This window comes from Echeneis naucrates, chromosome 19 (genome assembly GCF_900963305.1).
Source record: "Echeneis naucrates chromosome 19, fEcheNa1.1, whole genome shotgun sequence".
NCBI lineage: Eukaryota > Metazoa > Chordata > Actinopteri > Carangiformes > Echeneidae > Echeneis > Echeneis naucrates.
In genome coordinates this window covers 4,899,591-4,921,722 of record NC_042529.1, presented here as the reverse complement: position 1 = coordinate 4,921,722, position 22,132 = coordinate 4,899,591, and the positions used below count along the sequence as shown (strand labels likewise).

The 22,132-nt window shown below is 41.9% G+C and overlaps 2 protein-coding genes across 3 annotated transcripts in view; one reads left to right on the top strand and one right to left on the bottom strand.

The window, feature by feature from the left end:
* Positions 1 to 4,066: 4,066 nt before the first annotated feature.
* clrn3 (clarin 3) lies at positions 4,067 to 5,725 on the bottom strand. The gene is made up of 3 exons (XM_029528322.1): positions 5,343 to 5,725; positions 4,865 to 5,050; positions 4,067 to 4,709 (listed from the first exon to the last, which is right to left on the bottom strand). Exons 1-3 carry the CDS (start codon positions 5,572 to 5,574, stop codon positions 4,438 to 4,440), a joined length of 690 nt encoding a protein of 229 aa, XP_029384182.1. The 5' UTR covers positions 5,575 to 5,725; the 3' UTR covers positions 4,067 to 4,437.
* Positions 5,726 to 6,735: 1,010 nt separating this feature from the next.
* ptprea (protein tyrosine phosphatase receptor type Ea) overlaps positions 6,736 to 22,132 on the top strand; it is a 44,303-nt gene continuing 28,906 nt past the window's right edge. For both annotated transcript variants that reach the window (XM_029528316.1, XM_029528315.1), the window contains exon 1: positions 6,736 to 6,813. The gene's annotated coding sequence lies outside the window, so the exon portion shown is untranslated. The remainder of the gene's footprint in view (positions 6,814 to 22,132) is intronic.

The following is a 22,132-nucleotide window of genomic DNA, read 5'->3' as shown; positions in this document are numbered from 1 at the left end:
CAGGTCACAACACAGAAATTCACTGACTGGACATCATGTCGGCATCTCTGAGTTAATGGTCGTTTCAGCAAACGTCGATCAACTTAATATATGGTATACACATCTATTCATCACGGTTTTCTTCCTTGAACCACCATTCTTTTAAACTCGCTGTCGTTTTTTTTTTTACTTCCCTCTAAGATTTATTGTTGTTGATGTCAGCTGTCTTTTTTTTTTTTTTTTTTTTTTGTTTCCAGGTCAAATGACACCAATTCAGTTAAACCACGTGCTGTGTCAGAGGGTTAACTGTGTGTCCCTACGTGTTGCACCCACTGATATCTATCACACCTGCCAATCAGGGGCACATTAATCAACAATGGTGTCAAGCGGCATGGGGCAGAGAAAGTGCTCAGCCCCCCCCTCCATCCATCAATCCGACTGTAAACCGTCATCCCACATGAGACAACTTTCTTTTATTAAATCATATTTAGACCACACAGACAGATTGAACAGGGAGGTTCTGTAAAGATTTATTAGTTCAATTTGTCTCCAACGTATTCATGAGATCAAACTGGACAACCCTTTGTCCTTTTCTCTGTCTCTCTCTCTCTCTCTCTCTCTCTTTCTCTCTTGCTCTCTCCTGACCAGGTAAAGTGGAGAATTGGCTTCAGGTGATTTGGAGAAGATCTTATCTTCTGTTAACAGAGGAATGACACCATAATGGAGCAGCAGGGGTGCAATTACCTTTCAGCCCTCCTCCTCCCCGTCCTCCTCCTCTCCTTCCCTCCACCTTCACCTCAGCCTTCACTGACAAATTAAGATTAATGACACAGATAAATAAGGAACCTGCCTACCTTCCAGTGTCACGTGGTTGGATTGAAAGTGAAGAGGTACAGCCCATTTTATTCTATTACAATACTTCTGTTCTTCCCAACCCCATTATTAAAGGGGAAGTCAAATCTCAGATCAAAATAGTTAACAGTAAAACCTATAATAAAACTAATAAAATAGAATAATAGACATAAAAAAAACAGAACTTAAATGATGTTGCTGTACAAATCTGCACAACCTAAATTGTCCACAGCAGACAGTAGAAGTAAATCTGATGTGTAAAATATGTACATATGTATGTAGTGTCAACGAGATACATACAGGAGCACTCATCAATTTTACTGCGGCTATGGAAGGAGATTTTTATTCAGTCTTTTTTTTGCCTTTTATGATGAAGTCAAAAAACAAGAAAAGGCTTGAGGACACAATCAGAGTTACTTGTTTTAGAGAGTCCGGTATTTCTGTGTTTTGCTTTTATATCGTTTATTTCTAACAGTAAATCTGTTCATAAGAAAGACGTCATATGAGGTGTTTGTGAAAGTGTTCAAACAGGTGTTGTAGACACCACTCTACATATATGCACTCACCCATAGTCTTCAATTGTCAATGTGAAATCAACTCCCCAAGGTGGAGGGAGACCAGACCCCCTTCCCCCAAACCACTATATCCCAGCAGAGTGGACCCTTACCTTGCTGAATGTGAGCCCCCCCTGCCCTGCAGCTGGAGGTGTCTGTTTCGTGGGCCTCTGTAATGCGGGACCTGGGAGGATAAAGTTTCACAGGTACAAAAGTTTCCACTTTAATCCTATCACACAGTGTGAGTTGTCAGGGCTCAAGGCCTCTGCATAATCCTTGGTTTATTCAGTCTGAAGAGCCGAGAGACAGAGAGTATGCAGAGAGGAAGAGATTACTGCCCATCTCTGATTTGATTCAATCAATGTTTGCACAGCAAACGGCGAGAAGGGGGTCTCGCAATAGCAATTCAGCTTTTCCACACCTCAGCGCACGCAGAAGATCAGTGAAAGATACAGATAAATGTCTCCTCTGGCAGCTGTTAACCAGGTTGATGCTCAGAGCCAAAGGAAACAGCCACCATTTACAAAGCTTTTGTCTCATTATGACATCAGTAAAAATATGTGTATCATTTATGTGGTAGCTGAGTGGAAAGAAGCATTTTAGAAAGCAAGCCGGGATTTGATCTAGTTTTGGTATTTTATTTTTTATTTTAGCAGTTAGCTGCGGCCTGTCACAGGTCAGGCAGAGTCAGTGATGAATTTCAAAGGGTGAAAAATTTAGCTAAGAGGGTCTCTAATGGCTGTTAGATCTGTGTTGTTTTGTGAAGAGCTTATCACCGTCACAGCGGGAAGGTTTCTCTTGGAACAGGCTTTGACGTGGCCTCCTCTGGAGAATCCAACCTACTGCGACTACACATTGTGAGAGGCACACCAGGCTGCATCATCCTGCTTCATGTGTGTTTTTGCACAACTTTGGTGGACAGTTAAGATTCAAATAGTCTCTTTTCAGTCGGTGCCTTGAAAAAGGCTAATGGACTGAGGACTACAACCTGATTCTTACTGACTGTTGAGCCTCAGAAGACTTGGTGGATTTTTTGCCCCACTTACAGATTTTCAGGCCTGATTGTCAGGCCTGAAATGCTTTTGACCCGTTGTAAAAAGCAGGCATTTTGAGAAATTTAATACATATTCACGCTGACGACCACAAAGCAGATTGCTGCATCCTTCCGCAGGTCCCTTGAAGTGCAGGACTTGAAGAAAGAGTGCTTCTTTTGAAGGCAAGTAGAAGGCGTTGCGGGACTGAGAGGTGCTGGAAAGGGCATGTCCAAACAGACTTTAGGGCCTGAGTGATGGGACCTGGGAAACAGTAACAAGACACCTCTGACCTGCTCTCATGTCAACACAGTCATGTGAATCACAATCGTGAGAGCGTCTGAAGATCCAGGTGACAATAGATGGTGACTCCCAGTAAGATCTTTCTCAGTTTCCACAGAATCACAAGCTTTTTTTTTTTTTTTGGATCACTGTGTTTGTCAGCATCACTTGTTTTTTTTTTTTTTTTTTTTTTTCTTGAACTCCTTAAAATGGATTGAACAGATCTGTAATAAATCTTTGTCTCTCATCAAAGCTTTCTCCAGATGATCCCACATGGAAGCGGATACAGTTAAGATGCAATGCACCACTGAACTTTAAAGGGCTCAACTTAAGCACTGCTGCTGTTGTGAGCCTTAGAACGAAGGTAAAGTAATAGTGCAGCAAATCAGGAAGTTCCTCTGCAGCTGCCAAGAAAGACAATTCATGGAAAGAATCGAACGATAAATTTAAGGAAATTATTAAAAAAACATTTACTTTCAAAAATATCTGCTTTTTAGAGAATACCTGTCGACGGAGGGGCATGAAGACTTCTCAATGGATAAGAAAATGGATCATGAAAAATCAGCTAAACGTAAGATGCAATAGTTATTTCAAAGTTGTGTTTACTGAACTAGCTAAAGGAAATCAGTACATAATAGTTGGGCACACGTGACAGAGCGGTTGTGTATGACAAGTCCAGACTCTAAAGCTGGAGTTTTCCAGTGAAGGCGACATCTGTGAGAATCCAGATGTGTCACATTTTGTTCTGGGTTATTGATTTTTAAAAAATTACAGCTATATTTGCTTCATAGTTGGTTTTTCTTTAGTCACGACTGACTAAAGAAACCGTTGACTAAATTATAAAAAAACAAAACAATTCTCTGCCAACAAGTGATTCTTTTTTTTAATAATCTAAGAAGATGAGTGAAAGACTGGCTGAACAGAAACTAATCATTTTCTCTCCAACTGTACCCAGAACAAAACCGCCTCTTTGCATTTACAGCAAGTCAGAGATAGAGGGCAGCAAACATCCATAAACTCCTCCACACCGCTCACCTTTTTATTCAAATTTAACATCCAACAAACTACTGTGCCTCTTGGAAAGAAAAAAAATTGTCAAATGTCGAACATAAAAAAAAAAAAAAAATCCGGATCCAACTGTGCTGGTGATTCACTCATAAATACAAAAAAGAGAGCAAACCTTATTAACTTATTTATTTACATGCACTCTACTCTGATTCTTAAACTTAACCCACTTTATACAAGCAACATTAGTTAAATGTATAGCTGTTGATTTTTAGTATAATTGGATGTAATGAAGATTTATGTGTATGTGACCATGAAAAATAAACTTTTAGTCACAATAAACCAGCAAACATGAAATGATTTAAACATAAAATAAATAGATTTGAGCAGGTGCATAATTTTAAAGCCCCTAATCTAAATTAATTTGCATATTGATAAAGTGTGGTTGAATGATAAAACAGTGAGTGATGCAAAAACATATTGTGGTGCTAATTTTGGACGGTTACAGTCTGGATGTTTCAATGCTGTGACTCTACTCACATATGTGTTGTGGATGGAAGATGATTTTGTTTGTTTTGTTCTTTGCTCCAATCCCACACATTAAAGAAGCTGTTTGTCTGTATTTTACTGTATATACATACAATCTCTGTAATTTTCTATGACGGAATGTGATTTACAGTCTGGAGAGACCCGATGAGTAATTTATCTGCGTCACTGACAACTGCCTGCTGCCTTCAAAACATCATTATCTCCTTGGGTGAGTCCTCCGTGGGCCTCTGCTGTTCTCTCCTGTGTCTGTAGGCTGCGTTGTTGTACATGTATATGATGGCCATGGCACAAAGAGACAGCACAGTGTAAGGGATGACCAGATAGTATCCCAGCAGCATTTCTGCTGTCTTGTTCCTCAGGTCTACGGGACCAGAGAAGTCCTGGACCAAATCCTCTGCCATGGTAGTCAGGTTGACATTCACCACATATATAATAAGGACCACAATTGAAAGACATGCTGCGGAGAGAGAAAAAATATTTAGCACTGCCACAAATGAAAGAATGGGACAGAAATGTACCACAAACTCAATTTAGAGTTTTGTCAGTGTAAATATAACATTTCCACTTTTGTCACTCCAAGGTGCTTTGTCCTGTAACAGGCGTGTGGCTTACTGCTGATGGAGCTGCAGGTGTAGACCCCAACAGGCCCAAAGTAGGTTTCATAAGGATTACTGACACTGTTGTAGAGGGATATCAGGATGGTCCCAGCAGAGAACAACAGACACAGGGCCAACAACATCACCACCAGAGCGTACAGGACCAGTGCGGTCACTCCCATTTCTGCCAACTTAGGAATCACTAAAACACACACACACACACACAGCACAAGAGGATTATTTTATAACTTAGATACATATACAACTGCATTTACAAGATGGTGATGTGTTATTCACACAGGTCTAAAGTGCAGTACAGGTTTTTGGAAGGTTGGGTCATTTGTTTCACCAAAACTAATGATGCCTGACATTATGTTTTCTGAATTATTCAAAGTAAAATGGAAATCGGAGGCAGAGATGGCAATACGTTTTCTTTCTTGAGGAGACTGAAAAAGTATCTTGTTATTTGGGCGAACTGGCCCCTTGAGACTTACCTGAGAACTGAGTAATCTCTCCAAACGTCGGGCAAAAGACTCTGTTCAGATTCCCATTAAAGAGTTCCAGTGTGATTGTAGCAGATCCATTGAAGAGGTTAATTTCCTCTCGTGAACAGTCCATGCTCAGCCTAACCCACTCCCTTGACATGGCATATCCCATCAGCCCCACAGATATGCTCGTGAGCAGCGCACATGATGTGTAATATAGAGTCTTTGAAGTGGATGGCATTATCACCAGATTCTTGAAGGACGACTTTAATCCACATCCAAGGGCACTGCTCCTTAAAGCTCTTATTCAGCCTCAGAGGCAGATGAGGACTCTCCGATCTGTGTTTGTGAGTGATCCACGGCAGAGTGATGGTCATAAAGTCTGAGTTATGGCTGTGACCTTTGGTCCCTGAGAACCAGCCAGGGCTGGTTGTCATGGAGGAGACACCAGACTCCCAACAACCTCTTAAACATGAGATCTGAGCCAAGTCTGGCCTCAGACAGCAAAAGAAACCCACATCTGTTGTCTGGTTATATGGTGAAAGCTGTTTAAGTCTGTAGCAACAAAGCACGCTTCAAGACAGTAATATTCTAGTTGCTGTGGCTCTGTGTTTATCTTATGTATTCACAGCCTTGGATTCAAAGTCCTGTTCTTGAAATAGTAGCATCATAAAACACAATGCAGATTAATTAGTTACCTATCCCACGGAGATCATCTGATCACATCAGTCAATAACCGTCCCAGCCTTTGGGATCATGAGGGCAAGATGAGGCAGCTTTGTAAATGTGATTGCACAAAATAAAGCCACTTTATGAGAAAACGCAGGAAGAGCGCTCTATTTTCCCGGCAGCCCCTGGAGTTCCAGGAATTCCCAGCGATGGCAGATGGGAAGTGATCAGGAAAATCTGTTCATCATCTGGCAAACTTTTCAGCTGAAAGATTTCAGCAGCAGTTATTTCAGTTCTGTCATAGAATTTGAATACATCATATGATTATTTCACACTGTGGTGAGTTACCGGGTAAATAAAAATGTATTTATTTTCTCATACAATCATCTGTTCCTAACATTTCCTAGTGTTGTGGTGGTTTTAGTTTCAGCAGGAGGTTAATTGTAGCTTTTATTCTCTCTAAATCTCAAGCTCATTATGATCTACACCCTCACTTATAGAAATGGTGTGTGTTGTGTGTTTGTGTGTTTTGTTTTGTTGTTGGTGTTACAAACTATTTCCAAAGTGACCAAAGGTTTCAGGAGACACACGTGTTGCAATAAAATTTGCGGCCAGACTGTGGCTCCCTCTCTTCGCCAAACAGGAAGAGGAACAGTGTGTGTGTGTGTGTGTGTGTGTGTGTGTGTGTGTGCTGTTATGTTGGAGTAAACACAAACTCCTCCTTCCTCTTTGACAGGCGGCAGCGCTGAAGCATCGCCTCGCCTCGTCCAAAGACAATCTGCGCTCTGGATTTCATGTGGAGGCCACCGGGGTGAGTGAGAAAACGACTTCCCGCCTTCTGGGCGTCTTTTCGGCCGCTGACACTCATCTGTCGATCCGGGGAAATGTCAGCTTTCCAGTCATATGGTGTATTTTTTTTATTATTATTAATATTATTAATGTCTCCCAGCGCCAGGCGGCGCAGCGTTACCTGCCCGTTACGCAGCGCAGCGCAGCCGGTTATTTGTCTCCGGTGAAACGTCCATTTCAGGTGCGGGGTTTGGGCTGTGATGAGCCGGTGACCGCCGTCTCCCTGATCTTTATCGTGACAGCTCCTCTCATTACAACCTGCCGCGTCTTCAGCCAAACCCGGTGCGTCAATTTGGGTTAATGGAACAAGCGTTTCTGGAGTTTTTTTTTTTTTGTGTGTGTGTCCTCGGCTCTCCTTTTCTTCCATCGTTTATCTCCAGTGTGATCTCGGTCTTCTGATCTTGTTTTTATTCGGTAGCAGGCTGTCTGTGTGTGCTGAGCCAGTTTCAACATGTCGGTGAACAGAGGGGATATCATAGATGGACGGATCTGCTGAGACTGGTTACTAGAGGAGGACTCCTCTCCAGGGAACTGAGTTATGTCTCAAGATCTGACACTTGTTTATGAGCTGCTGCGGTTTGCAATGGAATAATCACTGCCTGTAACATTAAGCCCCATGGGGAAGGTCAGAGGTCAGGGTCAGCTACAGATCAGCAACCCTGCAGCAGATTGTTTAAAGCAGGGGAAGGGGAGGTGAACTGATGGATGGTGCCCTAACATTTGTCCAATCAGACCTTAGAAATAAAAAGTGAAACATTGACCATTAACATGAGATTCGACTTTGACATCACACTCATGATAAGATTATGATTTCATTCTTACTTCGCTTTGATTTCTTTTTATCACCTGGTCTTTATAGGACTTGCGCTGACAGACTCTGGGGGGGTGAAATGCTGCACACTGTCACTGTACTTTTGGCTAAGCTCATTACTGACGGTGAGACGCCGCTAAATAACTTCAAATAGATCGTGCAGACAACTTGGCAAGTTTCAGGTATTTCAGACGGCACGAGGCCGCCTCCAGGACCAACAAATGAAAAGAGAAGGTAGTTTTTTGTTGTTTTTTTTTGTTTGTTTGTTTGTTTTGTTTTTTTTTGGCTTGTTAAACTTGTCTCCTATCTGGAAATAAGAAATGATCGCTGGCTCTGGTTTTTGTTGGTCCTGCTCTGCTCACAGACACCTGTTTTCTTTTCAGCCCAAAGTGAAATACTTGGAGCAGACATGTTGAATCTGCCAAGTTAGCTGGGTCAGCTGTTTGTTCCTGCCTGACACTTACCTTAAAACCACATATGGACTTTTGTTGATTGGAATTAGCCACGACAATTCAGCTGATAACCAGCTACTGATAACTGCTTTTAAAAATTCTTATATTTGCTCATTTTCCAGCTTCATATTAATACACCTCAGTCTTATAGCTACATCATCCGTTTTTTGATTTCTCTTCCCTCTTGTATTTTTGCGTTGGCATTTTATTCTGAGTTCCATTTCAACTCCACTGTGTGGACCCCAGATAGAATGGCAGTCGGCTTGGCAGAAACTAATGAGGATGCAATGAAATAAACAGTCCGTGCTCTGCAAGAAAAATGGCAGGAAGCAATAACATTTGACTGATGTCTGATGAGTGCTGTTGGCAGAGTGATTTGGCTTTTTGTCTCCCTGTTATTCATACTTGAATTAAGTTAAATTCCACTCCTGTTGAAGGGGGGAAAAAAACCTGCATAAGATCAATTCCTGCTGCAAAGTGACCTCAAGTATCAGGCATGATAATATTCACCGTGTACATTATGAACAACGGCATATCCATATTCATTCATTTGAATTATTCAAGAAACAAAGGTGAGCAGGTCGGATGTTTGTACTGCTGTGCAAGTCCTCAACAGGTTTATGATTGCAGTATCTACTTTCAACCCACACCGAGTTGCTGTAGAAAACGCTGCCAAGACATTGATGTCTATTTTGTTGTTGTTGTGTGTTTTTTGTTTCTTTTTTTTTTTCCAGCTGTAGTTATAGCTGTAAAATGGCATATTGGAGTGCTTATGGAAGGTGTGTTATTTGAGCGTGGGTGTGCTGTGTGACATAAGCAGATGTGGTGATTAATGAAACCCACAGCGAGGTGGAGAGAAAGAAGTTGTGCATACCTGGTGCTACACAGTGTGCTGGCTATAAACGTCGTATTTGCAGCCCTGGAGTTAATCCCTGCAGCTCGCCCTCCCTCCAGTTCTCCGCCACCTCACGCTAAGTCTTGGAAACACTCTGATTGTAACTTTGAGCTTCCTCTGTGAGGCTGCATGCTGTGGCGCACTCCCTCTGAGGCTACAGCCACATTGACTGTACCCAGCTTGAAGGTATTCTTTCCCCCCTCCTTAAATAGGCAGAGAAGGAACTAATTGGTATAAAGTCAGGACAATTAGGGAAGACCCAGAACATGTCAGATATATGCCGGTGGAAACGGCTGAAGCAAGACTTGAAGAAGGGCTCATGAATTAGGCATGGCATCTTCCTTTTGGTACAAACAGCGTTTGCTTCAAACCTGTTATTTTTTTTTTGCTCGCCTCAGTGGGTGCTTGCTAAAGCACATAAAGCTGCAGTATGTTGCAACCATAGGCTTGTTTGTGCTTGTGGCGAGTGGTACAGAATGCAAACCCTGCAGTCTGCTTTCGGAGTTTGGCATCATGCTTGAATTATTTAGTGATGATAAAACATACAACAAGCCAAGGAGCGAGAAAATGTAATCCTCATTCAACCAGGCAACGGGGAAAAAAGAAAAAATAAATATTAACAAGGGGATTGGTTGTTGGAGGCAGTGTGAAGCTTATTTTAGAGCTAGCGATGTATTTAAAGGACCGAAATTGTTAAAGATACCCAGTTTATTCTTGTTCTGAATATAAAATGTTTAAGTAAAACACAGTAAAGTGTAAAACATGGGACCTTTTAAAAAGAAACTAGTGTCAACCATTTTCACAAAAAAGTGGCAGAAAAACGAGGAAAGGAGAAAGACGGTGTGTGAATGGGGTTGATTACTGGAGGAAGAATCCACAAAAGCCCATAACCAAAGGTGGGACCTCAGTGACACAGGGAGGGAGAGTCTCCATCAGAGGAGACGCTGTTTTAAATATCCGTGTTGATGCCCAGAGACAGCCCGACTGTTGCCGCTCACAAGCAAGCGCACGTAAGCCTCGGCCGGGGCTAAGTGATTGAGACCTGTACAAACTGAAGCTGTGCAGATTTGTGTTTGTTTACTATCAGCTGTGTTTAAGACTCAGATCGGATCTTTGTGGAGCTGAAACAGCTGGGCAGGGATCAAGGTTCTCCCTTTTCAGCATGGTCACAGCTCACCCACCATCTGCTGAAAGGAGGCATTGTCAGTTCTCCTGAGATAACTGCAAGGCCGAGCAAACGAGACACGAGAGAATCTTTTGGAGAGACGTTAAAATGAAGTTGATCGGTCATTTCAAAATAACCCCTCTAATTCCTCAGGAAACATCTGTCTGTTTTAATGGTCATTGCATCAACTAGATCACTGCTGGTGATGATTACTTGTGTGATGCTTTTGCCTGCTCTCACATCACAGAAAACTGAATATTTGGGTCTTTGGTGTGTTCTTTTGGCAAAGACAGACGCTTTCAGATTCTCAACTCATCAATTAATCAGGAAAATTGTTGGCAGTTTAATGCATTTGTAGGGAATGTGGAGGAAAGAAAAAAGAGCCGAGACAACTGACAACAGAATAAGTTAGGAAAGGTTAAACAGGATTTTGTGCAGCACATGTATTTCTGTGTTGGTGTCACCATCATGTGACCCCCTTAGATTTATTGGAGGACCTGTAGGAGTTCTTGATCTCCAGTCTGGGAACCGATATTCGGCCCTCCTGGTTTGAGTAGGAGAGTATAGCCCAGGGAAATACTGCATGACGTCACCACCCAGTAGTGATATGGGTGTAACCCCCCCCTCCGGGCTACACATAGTTTCTTGCTATTGTATTTCTGTCAGTGCAACATAAGCACTTCACAAAGTAAACCACAAAAGACAAGATTTAGGACATTGAGCTGGTGACCTTGCAGATGTTTGATGAGCTTCAAAGAGAGAAAAGTACATTTTTTGAACCCCACAATGTTTGTTTTTGTCTCCATTTCAGCCCATAACTATTTTGTTATGACACTAGTCCGACACTAGTGTACTGCCTCACCTGTTGGTGGGGACGATGTGTTGGAATGATGTGATTGTAACATAAATTATTCAATTGAGCTTAATTTATTATTATTTTTTTTTTCTTTTTGGATGAAGTATGGTAGCCTAATTTGGTGACCTGCTCAGGGAAAGCAGGGTGGAGCCCAGAAGAGCTTAACTCCCTTTGCAATGTGGCCTGATTTTTTTTTTTTTTCTTCCCCCCAACTGAAGTTAAAGCAAACATCTCCATCTCTGTCTCCAGACCAGTTCGGTTTTATCTGAATTCACTACTATGGAGAACAAATATTAGTTCTTCTGTGGAAAACAAAGGGCTGGGAACATGATTACCATCGTTTCGACAGCCAGGAAGAAAAAGATTCTGTTGGTGTTGATTTCTTTGAGGGCTGTATGCTTTCAGATGTATCTTATACAGTAATTTTACATGCACATTAGACATCACACCCACACATTCCTAGATAGCTTGATATTTATGAAAATGTATACTGTCTCTGGAGTTAGACCATGATGCAGTAAATGTGAAACTGAGGCAGACTTCTGTCTGTTTTGTAACAAGCTCAGGCATTCATTTAGCTCTTTAATGTCCCTCTAAAATAAACATCTAAAGCAGTATTGAGTTATTGAAATGTTCCCTCTTGCACACAGACACGTAAAGTGGCTTTTAATTGACTCCAAAAGCAGCAGGCAGGGCTGTGCCTCACATGGTGACGGTGCATATAGAAAGACATTATCTCCTCTCATTTCTGTAGCGCCATAAAATCCACAGCCTGGCTGCAGATGCATCAAGGCCCTCTGCGGTTTTGTGATTTCTGTTTTCAGCCGCAGCAAGCAGTGTCAAGTAACTTTATTTCGGAGCACTTTGTCAGCACATGCAATAATTTTTTGCATGCATGTCATAAAAATGGCTCCTGTCTTCACAGAGGCTTTAAAGGTCTAATCAAAAAGTCCGACATCAAATACATCTGGATTGTACAAATGAAAACTCACAGGTGTTCAGCTGGTAATCATTGCAGGAGACTGAAGGAAAGCTGGGGGTGTGAGACAGAGAGCAAAAGAGTAAATAACATTTGGCTGTGTCATCTACTGAGGTTGTTGACATGGACGAGTACAGTACTAAATGAATAATGGATGCTTACTAAAGTGGCCCATTTCCTATTCATTCTTTCAAGGCTGCTTCACAGGGAGTTGTTTGCGATCCTCATGTCAGTCCTTTGATATACACGGTGCAGCCTGAAAGCAGTGAGGAGCCTTCACTAAACATTTTCACACAAGCACGATGGGGTAATTTAAAAGGGATTCTCATTTTATTTTATTGTCATGTGAAATGAATGCAGAACAACAATTTTAACTCACCACCTGTTATTTGTAAATTCACTCTGTACAATAGAAGTCTGATTTTATTCATTTGAGCTCTCTGCTCCAAGGCTCTTTTTAACAGCAGCATTCCTGAGACTTGAGGTAATTACAAGTGTGCTGATCACATCACAAAGGCCTGCAGTGACAGTGACAAGCATTAGTTCAGTGCCTGAGTTGTTGCTTTTTGTGTCGAGCTGAAAAGATGTGACGTGACCTGAGAGGTCAGATTTTTTTATTAAAAGCACCTTTTAACATCTGATTCTTCGGGGAAGCTTTATAGTGTGGAGACTTTTATTTTTTTATTTTTTTTTTGATACTATGATGAATGCGTCTAAATGAGTGTAGGTAGATGCAGCAGTAAGCCCAGAGTCAGGGGTTAGCTGACATGCCCTGCATGCTAATTCTGCATGTATGGCTCAGACAAGTACCAGAAAGGACACATGTATGGGATGATAATCAGAACTGCACTGGATGATATAGATGATAAAGGTCAAAGGGGGCATGTTGGAAAGAAAATGAGAGGAGGAACCGTGAACATGCTTCATAATACTGAATTGAATCACACAACTATCGGTGTGATTGAAATGAGTGAAATGGAAACTAACTGTGAAAAATGATTGCTCAGTTTTGGACTGTGAAGTGTGTTATTGTTGGTCTGTTTTCTGGTCTACCATATTCATGGTCCATGGAGGATGAACTCTGCTTTCAGTGAGTGGTACCATGAGAGGAATAATAAGCTTTGTATATAAGGAAATAGACGCCTTTGAGACATTAACCTTCAGCTGTGAAAGTCAGACCTAATCCAGAAATGCTGGAAAACATTTCCACTTTTCGGCATCTCATAATTCTATACATGTCCTTCCTGCTTGTTTTCAGGCTGATCAACAGGATTACACTGCACTGTACTGTATGTTGCTAATTATCATAGCATTTGGTCATACAATATGTTTTCCCTCTGGGAAAGCACAGTGTTGACAATAACACCCGTCCAGGCACTGCCAAAGCCCCTTTCCTTGTGCTCAGCCAGAGACAATGCCACGTCCAGGCTATTCACATACAATGATGGGACATGTGTTTATCATAATTAGAGTCTGCTTTGATGCCAGAACATTTTTAGCCCTGAAGAGCTTTTTGGGTTTTTTGTTTTTTTTTTAACAAAGCTGAGAACTCGTAATTTGGTAATGATTATGATTATCATTTTAGTTTTTATTTGACAAAAATGAGTGTACAATTACTGTATATGGGGTATCATACCAAAGTATTGCATTTTAGTCTAGAAGAGCATGTTATGTTTATTTTAAGAGAAAATCTGCTGACTTTCATGCAACACAGGAAAGTTAGAGAGAGGCATCCTAATCAAATATGTAACATTATGGAAAAAAAAAAAGGGACAACCACGTCAAAAACATGGATGTTATTTACTCTGGAGCCTAATAACCTCTTTTCATTAATATACCACAAGGCTTGGGGATAAAGTGTTGGCTGTAATGAACGAGCATGTAAACGTATTAACAGCCTCATTTGTTCTGTGTTCGCCCACTCATCCTCGGGGCCTCCCTGTTTCACAGCACCTCGTACGGTGATACAGATAACAGGGAGCAGGGATCACAGGCGGCCTGCTCCTACACAGCCAAGACATGGAGGCAAATGAGGTTAGAGATCAGGCTAATCATAAAAAGGATGTGTCCCACAGCTGAATATCACAGAGTTTCTCTTGTAGGCCCAGCCCAGTGCAGTGGGTGGCGCACACACACACACACACACACACACACACACACACACACACAATCGCTTGTTTTGCGGCAGGCGAATGAATTGTCCAAACCCTCTTCCTCTCCGTGCTTTAGCTTTCTCCCCCTATCTCTCTCTCTCTGCATCTGGAGCCCAAACAGAAAACAAATAGACATTATGGGATATGTATTTTTAATGCAGTGTCCCCTGTGGGCCGTCTCCCTGTGGTGTGTCTTTGCACAATGACCAGTTTGTTATCCACACTTGATGGCTGTGTTTGTGTATCTGGGTTGTGTCCACTTATAAATTGCATCACTTCCTGCGTGTTTTATAGATCAAAGTCCAAACGAGTGAAATATATCATTGCCTGGTCGTGGTGTACTGCTGTGTTAGCTGATTTCTGCATTGAAAGTTTTCTCGCAGAAGGTGTTGGGAACTACATATGGACTTTCGCTATGATTAGTTTCACATTTCCTTGCTTACCTTTCACAAGTGCAATCTCTCTGCGCTGTACATAATCAGGCCTTTATTTTTTTTTTTTCAAAGCTGAGTGTGACACATGGCTGACAGACTGAGAAAATCTGCCACTGTTTGTGGCAGAGAGGGGCTCAAAAAGGAGACAGGAAAGGATTTGATCATCAGATCTGCACTCCCTTGAGGGAGAAACGCCTTGCTCTCTGTACACACTAAGACACTCCCTCATTTGCACTCTTCTATGACTTCTTGGGGATGAAGAAGAGGAAGTAGGCAGTGGAGATCGTGGCTTCTGGCTCTGTTAGAGGCACAGTATGGTGGGATTTCAACTCCAAACAGGGATCTGCTTTGTGTTGCTGTGTTATATTTGATTTGGGGCGAATGCTCAGTCTGTTGTGCACTAGGCGGCAATTTAAAATAACTCTGACATGTGGACACAGCGCTCTGAGCCATCAGTGATGCCTGTCTGACTTGGAAGTACAACAGGAAATAAATATAAGGCTGTGTACTGCCACCAGTTCATTACTGTGGTACATGTCCAACAGCTGGGTCACAGCAGGGGACTAGTTAGCCGCTTAGTTAGCCGGAAAGATGCCTTGAGTCTCACGGCAAAAACTCATTAGTGTTGACTATTTGGAGTCCATTTTCATCACGTTCAGCTCGAGCTGCTCAATGCTCCTCCTGTGTGGCTGCAGTGATGAGCGCTGGGTCCTTCAGCACTGTGCACTTTTGTCCCATAAACAGCCAGAGCTCCCGTGGCTCTGTTTGATTGTTTTCATTAGTCAGTCGGTGGTAGCTTGATACTACCAGCCGCCGCGGCAGCTGTCATTTTCCACGAGCTCCAAAAAATATGGGAGAGGTGAAGCAGAGGGTTGTTTTTACAGCCACCCCACCCATGTTGTAACTATCACATCAATGTGGAATATGGTGTAAAATCCAGCGTGTGGGGGGTTGATGTAAGCCGTGGAAGGGAAATGAATAGAACGAAGGAAGAGGGAGAGAAAAATGGGGGTGGGGGTATTTAATTCCAAACTCCAACCACAACAAGCACAACTGGGAGACTCTAAACACAGGGAGCCTTGGTCACTGGTGCCAAAATACAACCCACGCCACCCCCCCCCCATGATGAAGAGGATTTTTTTTAAAAAACACATCTTTCATTTGCATGTGTCCAATTAGGTTTCCTTCAAATTGTGCTACACTGAGGGGGCGGGGGGGTTGCTGCTGCTTCTGGGATCTCTTAAAGCATACAGTGTTGATCCCAGACATGATAGTGGGTGTTGGGTGTGCCGTCATGGTGACAGTTGGATACTGAACTAATTTTTATTGGTTTAATTTTTTTTTTGTTGTGAAAACAAACACAAGCTCCGTCCCCCACTTTTTATTTGCTTTTGAATTTCCCCTTGAACTGAGAAATCACAGCAATAACAATTAAAGTGCTTAAACAATTGGTTGATTAGTTGATTAAAAGAAATGTAGTTAATAGTATTTTTTTAGATTTCCAGCTCATTTATCCAGAAAAATTGGGTTTTGGACCATTGATCAGATGCCATAATGGGCTCTCTGACATTTCCTTAAAATTTTATAGACTAACTGACTCAAAATATGAGCAGGAAGAATTTTAAGGATATGAAAACTCTGATGAATTCAAAACACTCTGCTTTGTTAAATCCTTATTTCAGCTAACACTTCTCTTTTCCATTGTGCAACTGCTTATTGTGGAATTAGCGACTTTCATTGCAGATTGTATCCTCTGCTATAACCGAGCTCACCAGTTTGTGTTGACCAGTTCTCAAACAGACACAAGTTACACCACAAATAAGATACAAGCTTTTTGATCTTTTATTGCTGGAAGTGTTCGAAACTCATGACCACAGTAATTATAAATGCTGCAATTGTGTAACTTCTGGATGGAGTAATGGTGGAAATAAATTGTTCCTCCTTTTTTTAATTTTATTTTAATTTTTTTTTTTTTTTGGTGACCCCAGAGGATTCCTGGACTTCATGTTGAGAGAAAAGATGTGGAAGGCAGAAATGATGTTATTCATGAATTGCAACAAAACCTAGAATCATATTTTATTTTATTGATTTTTTTTTGTGTTAATTTGCTTACATGCAAGGCTGGCAAGCTTGACGTTTCATTGTTTAGAGGTTTATAAATGCTACAATAGAATCGGCTTTAAAGATGGAGATTGATGTGTGTATTAAATAACTCAAGCTTGTTAGCCAGGTATGTTGATGTTAACTAAGTGATCCTCTATGACTCCTTATTTATTTCAGTGTGGTCTATAGATTTATAATATGTCTTGCTTTAATGACAGGCAATGATTCCAGTTAATAAGGGCATGGTGAGACAGTTGGCTTTGAAATGTCAGTCGGTGGATGTGCCTGAAGCGCCGCCACCTGTGATGGTTTATGCCTTGTCACCAGAGCTGCATCTAATTACGTTCATTACAGCCACTCGTAGCGGCCGCTGTAATTGCTTTTAAACTTTTCCCTCCAAATTGATTCCCTTTTAATATGACGGGGATTGAATTAGATGCAAGTGTTTTGCAGAATCACCTTACAGAGGGGGAGATTTTTACTTTGAGAATAATCAGCTGTGTTTGTCCACTCCATCCAGACAAACGCACTGCTGCCGGCCACCAGAGCGGACGTGATTTCCACACTAAACCGTGTGAGTTATGTGAGATTTGACTAATCTGGTGTGTGATTGCAGTGAACGCTTTTCCTTCTCTCTGAGTCACGTCAGCTGATTGGCAGCTAATGTGATGTCATTTGTTTTCGCGGGGCAACGACAGGTCACACCAGCTGATCAGTACTCTCTCTCTACCCCACCAGTCTTCAGATTTTCCTGTCTTCACTTCTTATTTATGGTAACTCCCACGGATCCCCTCTCTCAGCTTTCTGTCCTTCTTTTGATTTTTTTCCTTTGAAATAGCAATAACGTGTTTTATTGCATTAAGCCTATTAAAAATATTAGACTGTTCTTTTAATCCCATAAGAAAGGAAAAGGTATGGCCCTCTTTATGATACAACTGAAAATGCACTTAATTGGCTTTAAAAAGTGAGCTGCTATCAGGCCATTCACTGTATTCCTGAGTTATGTCTTTTGGTCATAGAAAGATTAGTTGTGATGGAGTGCTTCAGCTGCATTTGGAACAGTTTCAGTGGTCTCAGTGTGAAATCTTTGACCTTTTTGTGGGGGACTAATAAATAATGCATCAAAGTACAACAGTGCTCACAGCAGCTGTAATGGATCTCGCTGCCATCGCAAGATATGTGAAGATGTCTAGACAGCTGGGTGCCAACTGTGGTGTAACTTAAAAGATATATGCAGTTAATACCAACCTTGTTTTATTACAGGCCTGTGGAATGATGAAGTATCTTCAAAAGTCGTACGCCAGAAACTTTATTGCCTTTTTTTTTTCACAGCTAACCACGCTAATAGGCTAATTGGAGTTGGTGATGTTATAATCTGACAAATCCAGTTTGATTCTGAGGGATTCTGGGGCATCTTGGACCCCTCTGCAGGCTGCCAGAGCTCCCGCTTGTCTAATCACTCCTGACCCTATTAGAAATGAGCCCTCCTTTGTTACTGTGCGGTACTGTCAGTTCTTGGGGAACAAATAGTACCATTGTCTTTCATGGCTGGGGCTGGGATAGAAGTAATCTGTAGCTGTAGCACTGCCTCAGGATTGCTATAATCCAGATTCAGTATTAATGACAGTCTAATCCTCACATTTTTGACCCTCTGGAGAGGTTGACATAGCATTTATGCTGTTTTTGCTTGTGTAATGTCACTGATTCTAAAAACGTAGGGGCTGCTCACAGCTTATGTCATGAGGGATGCAATATCCTTTTCAGATTTTGTGCTCTGTGTATCCGAGATGCTGCACTTGTCTGATACCAGCACAGACAATTAATCGGCTGTCATATAGCTGGATTTGTTGGCTATATCAACGGCGTTACTTTGAATTTAACCAGCTTTCCTAATTGCATATGAGATTTTTTTTTCTTCCTTTTTTTCCTTTTGTATATCTGAAAATATTCTTCCCTGAGACCAGTGTGTCTGACAAACAATAATTGCATGCCTGTGCTGAGCGTGCCAAAGGACTATGGGGGTGTGTTTGCTCACCCATGCACGATATGCAGCGAGGGCAAATGACATGTATGGCAAAATGGTGATCCTCCACTGCGTGCACTCAGAAAGGGGCTTTTTTGCTCTTTGTTGGACACAAAGAGATGCGGAGACAGACGAGGAGATGTGTGTGAAATCCATCACACAGCTGCTTGTTTGGCACAATGATCAGAAAACCCCCACCTTCCTCTCCATCAAAACCACTCCCACATCTTCTTATCTCCTCTCCTCAGAGCTCAGCACGTGGGGCTTTTGTTTACAGCTCTTTCCAGTGATCCACACCAGTAATCCCAGTGACAGGTAGCATGATTCCCTGACAAGCTCCGCAACCTTTTATCCATTCTGCACTAGCCAGGACCGATACTATCTGGGCCGGCGCACCCGCCAAGACTACATCTGTACTAATCCAAATGAATGTGGAAACGCTAGGATCCTCTCCAAACAGCTTAGATAATGCAAAAATGGCCCGCTATCTTCTTTTTCTATCTCCTCTGTTCAATGTACAACAAAACTGTGTGTCTGCCCACGAGTGGAATAGGGAGTCTGGCTACTCTGTTGAGTCTCAGCTGGCTCACTGCGTGCTCTCCTCTCATACTTTTCTTTGCAACAAACGATTTAGCTGGAATTTCCACGTTTTTCTGTGTATGTTGTCAGCGATATGAATGTACAGGAAGTGTTCGTTTTTACTGCAGCTGATTAACAGCTGGTCACGTCTCTATCTCTGCCCACATTTCCTGTCGGCGACGCTGGTTCAATCCAATTCACTGAACAGCCACTGATTTTTTTTTTTTTTTCCCCCCCTCAAGTTTTCTTGCTTGAGGGTGTTAACATCACACCCTCTCAGTTTTCATGTTCACAAATTGTTGACATGAATACATGTGGGAGTCAATTCAGCTAAGCTGAAAGTGAAAACTTTGGATAGCGGTTACAGAATATCAGTGAGCACAGTGATAGTTACTGTGGGTCCGGTCTGCTTTACAGTCACCAGTAAGAGCAGTGCTGCCGTTTTGGATCAATGGAGGCTAATAACGCAATCTCAGTGTATACTGTCACGATAAACTGTGATGTGGTAAATACTGTGAAATGTCATTAAGTGACACTGACGTTTATTGGCCGTACAGTATTTCACGGCTGTGACAGTTCTGGATGTTTTACCACAAGGCAACGTTTAATTATTTCTCTAACAGGCAAGCCACCCTTTTACACGATTGTTGCGGTTTTGCTGTCTTCTGTATAATTTGTTTAAAATCCTGGTACTGCACCAGACACAAATGTGCACGTTTACAGATAAGCTATAAATATTGTGCATGGCCAGACAAATAAATCTGTGCCCATGGAATAAATTTCACCTGCCTGAAATCATTTATCAGTTTCGTGGGCCGAATGTATCACCACAATATCACATTGAAGCCTTTAAAAAATGTGACATTATCTTGAATCAGCAAGTCTTGGTTTGTATGAGAAGAAAATCAATGGTGTCGCAGTTCAAGTGTGACTTGCCATCCATCAGTTCGCTGGCTGACTGGAGTAGCTACAGTAGATAATGTGCTGAATGGCCAATTTCTTCTTACCTGCTAAAGATGGACTGCCACATGCAGATCCTCGTGGTACTTCATGCGTTCCCCCAGGATCACTGAACCACAGCTATAAGAAATGGATTGAAATATCACAATGTGCTATTTGCATCTGTAATCTCAGCCCCTGGATGAATCCTGATCCACAAAGAAATCCTCCGCTTTATATTGTTTGAAGTGAGGCAGACAGTAATGTGATGCTCAGAAGGCTCATCTCTCTCAGCTTGTCTTTATGAAATGTGCATTATGTCTGTAGCTTGGGATGAAATTCCATCTTAACTTTCATTTTAAGAAATATCTGCCACCGGCGCAGCAAATGTGATCCTTTTGCCCCCACCAAGCTGCAGCGGTCAGCAGCCTGTGTTTCACATTACACATCAGGTTTTCATACAGCAGAGTATTTACAGTGTATTTACATCACTGTTTCCTGGAATGGGGGGGGGGATCTGAAGGCTAGATTACAGCATTTACTCGTGCGTGCAGCCCTGCCTGTAGATGAGCTGAAGTGATGCCTTTGAAGAAAAGGTTTTGGGACTTGAGTGGAGAGGATGTTCCCTCATAAATCACCCGTGTCCTGTTGCTTTAACTTCACTGGGCGTCTTTGCAGTGAGATCTGACTTCCTGTCTTTGGGGTTGTTGAGCTGTAGAAGTGAGATCACAGGCCACTTGAGGTTGCTGTTGTGATATATTAATTTGATGAATTTAAACGACTACAGCTATCACCCGATCATAACAGTTCACTTTAGTTCTGACTGACTAGAGAAGACCAGAGCAGAGCAATCAACCTCCAAGCTGAAATGAATCACAACATATTTGGATCGAGAAACCCATCATTTAAGTCACTCTCTTGAGTGACTTAAATGCATCTTTCTGCAAAAATGTTCCAACAACCCCAATTGTCACCACCCACCCAGCATCTAATGGCAGAGAAACTAAGTTAGCGATTACCTGGTGAACACAGTGGAGCATTTAGCAGCGAGAGACAAATATTTCCCTCAGGAGATGCCAGAGGGTAAAAACCAAAGTGAATATTGGACACACAAATGTGACTCCAGATTAATAATGATGCTGCTTTGTGTCAGCCTGGTGTGCGTATAGGCAATTGTTAGCACAGCAAGTAAGCCATCTCAAACCTGACAGGCGATTACGTGTCATTGTTGAAGTTACAGTTCGTTTTCCTCCCACTGAAATCATCTGCAGCTTTGAACACATGGAAGCACTGAACATTTTTTCCGCCTGAGCATCGGTAATTATGTAAGGAGACAAAACCATTCCCGAGCTAATTATCATTAAAAAGACAGATAATGAGCTAGTTAAAATCAGGGTGAAGCCATCATCTATAACACTTATTGCCTCGTCTGGGTTCTTTGACCATGAGACAATGTTGTGAGTGAAATACACAATGGCTAAGTGATCGATTGCAATGAAATTTTATAACCACATCCAGAACATGGGCTTTAAATAATGTGATCCTGTAGACTTGCTGATCCATCTGGCTCTTCATTACAGGTGATCTCTGACTTGGGGTGTAAATTGAGGTGCCAAGCTGCGCACAGTATTTCTTGAGTTTGTTAGAAGAGTTGTCTCCCAGTAAGTGTGATGGTGCAGAGCTTTTTTTATTTTAGTCACCAACACACTGCAGCCAGCCTGTGGGTTGGTATTTATCAGTGGTTTTTTTTTTTTTGCTGAGCGAGTAATGTTAGAGAACTAATATTTGGATTATGGGTGTGAGACACACCACAATAAACGTTCCAAGCAGTTTTCGTCTCTGTTCTGCCTTCACGAGTGAGCCAGCGTTGATCAGACTGTGTGTTTAGTCAG

Coding starts and splice junctions, on each gene's coding strand:
- clrn3 (XM_029528322.1), bottom strand. CDS start 5,574: ATGCCATCCACTTCAAAGACTCTATATTACACATCATGTGCGCTGCTC. Junction 5,051..5,342: donor AGAGATTACTCAGTTCTCAG/GTAAGTCTCAAG, acceptor TGTGTGTTTTAG/TGATTCCTAAGTTGGCAGAA. Junction 4,710..4,864: donor CACCTGCAGCTCCATCAGCA/GTAAGCCACACG, acceptor CTCTCTCCGCAG/CATGTCTTTCAATTGTGGTC.